The sequence below is a fragment of the Protomyctophum bolini genome (assembly GCF_963924005.1).
Source record: "Protomyctophum bolini genome assembly, chromosome: 4".
Lineage (NCBI taxonomy): Eukaryota > Metazoa > Chordata > Actinopteri > Myctophiformes > Myctophidae > Protomyctophum > Protomyctophum bolini.
The window spans coordinates 7647924-7654120 of NC_137865.1; the positions used below are offsets into that span (position 1 = coordinate 7647924).

The 6197-nt window shown below is 40.3% G+C and overlaps 1 protein-coding gene across 1 annotated transcript; it reads right to left on the reverse strand.

The window, feature by feature from the left end:
- Window positions 1-4634: 4634 nt before the first annotated feature.
- On the reverse strand, window positions 4635-5602 carry bncr (bouncer; the record flags this gene model as incomplete). Its single annotated transcript, XM_080761241.1, has 2 exons — window positions 4635-4771; window positions 5323-5602. The coding sequence occupies 2 exons, from the start codon at window positions 5600-5602 to the stop codon at window positions 4635-4637; spliced, it is 417 nt and encodes a 138-aa protein (XP_080617367.1).
- Between the last annotated feature and the right edge of the window lie 595 nt (window positions 5603-6197).

Here is a 6197-nt window from a genome sequence, read left to right on the forward strand (position 1 = left end):
GTGCTCCGGTGTGGTATTTCCGCACGCGCCCCCTGTCCACATAGATCAATACTTTACCATAGAAATACATGGTGCTGCCCGCTCAAAAAGGTGTTCTCTGTGGCCCCTTAACGTTTGGGACACTTTGCTAGAGATTGTTTTGTGTACTTTGTCATGATGACACTAGTCCAATTGGTGACACGTATCGCTCCTTTGTACAGTTGGTCCCAAAATACTGTCTCTTTGACTTCTCTTTTAGCACATAAAATAGCTGATTCTGACATTGTATAACCTCACAAATCATAGTGTGGGGAGTGTTTTTAAATGGCATTTGAACTTCCTTTTGATTTCCCCCATATGCGGATCCCGTCTAGGTCTTCTTCCTTCCACAGAAATGACTAACTCAACTTGAAGTTCATATTGCTTTCATTGAAAAACTCTCCATACTGGGTTTTGCAATGTTATACGGTATTCTTCTTTGTTATTGTTCCTTTATGTGCCAAGAGTGACTTTGAGAGCTATGTCATCGTACAATGGAGCATATATATGTTGCCACATGTCCATGACAAGGTAAGTACACAACCCAAACCCCTGACAAAGTGTCCCAATTGATTTAAATGACCTGGTAAGGGTCATCATTTTTAACTCATTTTAAACTTGAGTGTTAACAAATCAGTATACACTAAGTTGTCATGGAGGATAATGCCACGGTACTGGTCATTTATACTCCTGCATACACACTCGCCAGTGTTACGGGTCCATTTGGTTATACATTGGTGTGCACTGTGGGTGAAAACCTTAACAAAAATACCCTCATTAGAGGTGTTTATTTCAGGTTTGCGTTTGTAACCCTCTATCAAATTATCACAATTATATTATATCAAAATCACACCGAAGGATCTTTCGAGTGCCCCAGTGTCATAATGTCCCTGTCCTGTGGAGTGGAAACCTCGTATATCCAAATACTATTAGTTTTCGGGAAGCTCAAAACGTGTCGCTCGGTGCCGCATTTCAAGCTTGTGGATCTGCTACTTGTGATGCTTTTTGGTGACTCAAGTAGGGCGTTAATTTGCAAAGGAAAAAACTAAGTAAGAACATGGAGATAAGAGGTTTCTGTCTGACAGAGACAATGTTAAGCCGCAGCAACTGGGTTATCATTCATTTGTTTTAACCCTGTAAATACCTGTGCAAGGCCCTCACACTAATTTATTCAGTCTGTTTATTATTGGTACAGCAGTGTTCACTTCTCTGCATCGTTCTACTGTTTAAAGAGGAGTGAGTCATGCTGGTTCTCTATGGTGCAAGATTTTTTGCTGGTGCTATTCTTTTTTCTTTTCTTTATTTTACCCCACGCGCCGTGATCTGCCTTTACACAAGCGAGACATGGAACGGGGTAAAGGGGAGGAAAAAAGAAATTACATACTGTACTGATCGTGGTTCTGTTTTTATTTCAGCTCTTATTTTTTTTAACTTTTTGTTTTCATAAGTTATTTGAGTTCTCAAAGCTTCTCTTTGGCATTAATGTGTTGTGTGTGAGTGCGTGTGCGTGCGTGTGTTTTACTTTTTTTTATATACATGTTTTTACTGGACTTTTTTTTGTTTCTCGTTTGTACATATTTATATAAAAAAATCTATATAATTGTATACGTCAGATGCTCTTAATGTTTAAAATGCCTACGGTGCATCATTCACGCCCAAAAACCAAAAAGAAGGAAAAAAAGGAAAAAAAATGCTGCCCAGATATTTTTTCAGTTCAAAGTTCTCATGTATTTTTTTTTCTTTTTTTTTTTTCAAAAAAAAAACAAAACTTTTGGCTTTTTTGTGTGCGTGTGTGTGTGTGCGTGCGTGCGTGCGTGCGTGCGTGTGTGTGTGTGTGTGTGTGTATGATGTGTTCAGTTAACCTGTAAAATGTGTTCTTGCATATCGTCGCTGTCGGGTGAAAAGTCCAAAACGGTTCCTTTCAATTTAAACGTAGTAAAATAATGAAAATAGTCGATCTATAAGCCCAGAAAGCATCGCACCGTGAGGCTTTGTGAGCTTGTAGATATGCTATTTCTCACGACTTTTGTGCAACACTTGTATGCTGGAAGTTGGGCATTAATTTACGACGGAACATTGGAAAAGACATTTGAAATACGAGGTTTCTTGCCACGATAGCGACGATACATAACATTTTGATTGTGTTGCAGGGACACTATTGGTGCGACTATAGGAGGTATGTGCCTGTAATAATTTATTGTAAAAGGAGAAATGTTTATGCATTTACTTTATATAGAGTATTGTAAGAAGATAAACTACTGGTAAAGTAGAAGGCAGATATAGAGACTTTTTTTTTTTCTTTTCTCCATCATTGGCATATATCTTTACAGGTGAGGTGATAGAATCTGTGACATTTTATTCTGTTTAGGAGAATCTGGGGTAGCAATGATAGATTGATTTTTGTTTTGTTTTCCCCTCCATTTTTCTTTCTTTCCTTTTCTGGATGCTATGTAAATATAGAATTGGTACTAGACTCTGGGAAAACCACAATATAGCCAATGGGAGTGGATATGCTGGAAAGTCCAGTATTTCTTTTTCTTTTTTTTATTTTTATTTATATTAAAAACACTGAAAAATACAAATGTTATTGAGTTGCTGATTTAAAAAAATCACACCCATGTGAAGTAAGTGGTGCAACTCTGTGTGGGGTGGGGGGGGGGGGTTCCAGACCCACAGGAATGCACCCAGGGTGCCGGCCCGATTCCGAAACGGTTGAGAAATGACAGTTATACCGTGTGGTCCCTCTACTGTACTGTACTGTCACTGTACTGTACTGGCACACCCGAAATCACCATATATACAGTTAATATGTGTGTGTGACGTGTGTGTGTGTGTGTGTGTGTGTGTGTGTGTGTGTTAGGTTGCGCAAGGTGGTGAAAAACAACCATGCTGTTTTCGTGCTCAGACGCACCAACACATGTCACCCACACATACACACCTAGGGCTGTACTTTGCGTGTCTTGTTAAGTACCAGGTCTTATTCCCTAACTTGAGTAAACTAAAGACCTGAGGCGTGGTCAATGCTCTTTGGCCACTCAGAAAAGCCAAGTGGTATTCCCCTTTAATTAGACACCCCATGAAGCCTCGACCTAATTCATGAAGATTAGTTTTGTCGCATTCCCAAGCAAATTGATGACTGGCGACTCAATGCAGGTCAATAGTCTCCGGTCATCCACATTTTGGCTTATAGGATGTGACGAACCAAAGAAAATGTCTCCATGAAGTCAACACAATAAATGGTTCCTTTAATCCTAAGGGCTGTTATATAGTTATATATAGAACTATATAGTTCCATCTACTAGATAAGAACCATTTTCAATATTCTTAGTTAGTGTGGCAGCCCTCTATGGTTAAATGTACAGTAAGTTTACTGATGGAATCCCCATGGGCCGTGTTTGTGTATTTGAGAGAGAAAGCTGGTGATTCCATTAAACATATACAGGTCCATCTCAATGAGTTAGAATATTTTGTAAAAGTTCATTTTCTTCCATAATATAATTCAAAAAGTGAAACTTTCATACATTTTCAATGCATTGTGCATAAAGTATTATGTTATGATTAGTAAGTAAGAAGTACTTAAAACTTAGTTTTAATCTCTCGTTCAAAATAAATGTAGTGGTCTCATAAAATATTCTAATTCATTGAGATAGGATTTTAATGAACTGTACGCAGTGTACGCCATAATCATCAAGATTAAAACAAAAAAGTTTTAAATACTTCACTTTATGCACAATTAATTGAGAATATATGAAAGTTTCACTTTTTGAATTATATTAAATAAAATTAACTTTTACAAAATATTCTAATTCATATACGATCATAGTTTCTCTGGTATAACATGCATGATGCATATCTGGTACAACATGCATATAGGGTGACTCAATGCAGGTCAATAGTTTCCGGCCATCAAAATATTGGCTTAGGCCTTAGGACAATCTCACACAGCTATAGTTCCAGCTACTAGATAAGAAGTAACCATTTTCAATACTACATTTCATAGTTTACTGATGGAATCCCCATGAGGCGTGTTTGTGTATTTGAGAGAGAAGAGCTGGTGATTTAATTAAAAATATATATAGTTTATTTGATCATCCTTTCTCTGGTACATGCATATCTGGTACAACATGCATACACAATTAGATATCTGGTACAACATGCATTCATACAATTTGACATCTGGTACAACATGAATATCTGGTGTTCTCTTGTTCCGGTCAGCATAAAAATACTTGCAGTGCAGACACCTGACCAAACAGCCGCACTGCAAGCCAGGCCTATGGGTGTGTTAGCACCAAGACCTGGACATCAAAGGTGTTCCCGCACCCCTTGTTTTCAGTTTAGATCTGAACTCTTCTCGGTTCAACGGGAAGATCCAACATATCCGTTACAGGGATTCTAAACTCGCACCTTCTTGCTAAATTTTAAAAAAAGGGACCCTCTTGGAGGAACTGCCCAATGTTTTGGAGAAACCCTCCTTTGTTTAAAAAAAAGCAGATTTAAATCTGCTGCCGCGTCAGAGCTATGTAAAAGTGAAACGCAAAAGGGTTATGCCGCTTTTCAGGAAACCCCCAGAACTACAGTTACACTGTGTGGCGTTCCTAACATCAGCCCCTCTGTCACCAGCTGGACAGCATCTGGCCAAGAGCCACCACCAGTGTCAGGATGAGAGGGAAGGATTTGGCCATCACACATGGGCCAGCGTTGCAGAAGTTATAGTCGTCACAGCAGCTGAAGTGTTGACTGTAGCCAACTCCTGGTGTAGAAGGGAAATTGTATTAGAATAAGTGTTAATAAATGGCTCTATCTGATATGGTCATTCCCTTCAAATCCAATTCAATCAGGAGAGAACAAAATGTAGCGACTTAATTTGCTCTCGATTGGTTGAAACTGGTAACCCAACTGAAACCAAACTGTATTTTCTGTTTATTAAAGAGCTGGAGATAATTAAGGGGAGACCCCTGTTAGTGAGCAATGAGCACTATATCTAGAGGTTCCCAAACATTATTTTTGCCCCATCTCTCTCTGGCCTAAACAAACCAACATGGTATCTGCACACTTCTGAAGTTAAAATGTAATGGCTTTAAGTCAAGACCTTAAAACCAAACTGACAATTACACAAGAGACAAACATTGTGAAACTATAGCCGATCAACAATCTGGATTAAGGGTTTTCACAATGTTTATCTGTGGAACCGAGTAAAACTAAATGTAATGCCTACAATTCCAAGTGGCTGTCAGGGTGGGGTTCCCAGTTTACCCCCCTTATTTCTTAACAAAAAATAATAATGTTTGAAATGAATAGTACCTTTAAAGCGCACACTCCCGACCTGGTTGCATTTGTCCTTCACCACGCAACCCTTGGAAGACAGGGCGCTGTAGTTGCCGTAGCGACCGTCGGCGTGGTAACACACCTGGGAGGAGGGGCACGTGATCTTGATGAACTGATACTGCTTGTCCTTGAACATGTCGAATAAGCTGGGTGCAAAGTACAGGCTAGCCTGCTCCTTCTCCATCACGGGGAGGTAGAAGCAACGCATGTCGTCTTCAACCCCCGTAGGACCTGCATGAACCTGCAGCGCCGTCATCAGGACGCTCAGACACAGGAGCTGGGACACTGCTGCTACCCTGCTATGGACACACACACACACACACACACACACACACACACACACACACACACACACACACCAGTGGGCCTACAGTTAGGGTAACAATAGTCTCCTGTGGCCAGGGACAAATTAGCCATTGGACCAGGGGCCCTTCGGAGACATTGGACCGCACGGTACTAGGTTTGATGCCCTGAAAAGGGCTCCTGGGGGGCCCTTCATTGGCCATTGATTTTGTTAATGTAGGCCAAAAGGATGATGAATATGTCACGTGCACGCACACACGCACGCTATGGGGGCCCTTTAAAGATTAACGGCCCAAGACGCTATTCACAGTTTGTACTTGTAGAATGGGTGCAGTTCAATGAAAGTACAGGTCAATACAGAAACTATTCTGCTACCAGGACAAAATCATAAAAACCTCTATTTTCAAGTCATCATTTAAAAGGAGATCAGCCGGAGAATCGGAGTGGCAGGGGCGATATTGCAGTCGCTGTACCACACTGTTGTGACGAAAAGAGAGTTGAGCCAGAAAGCAAAGCTCTCAGTCTACAGAGCAATCTTCATTCACTTC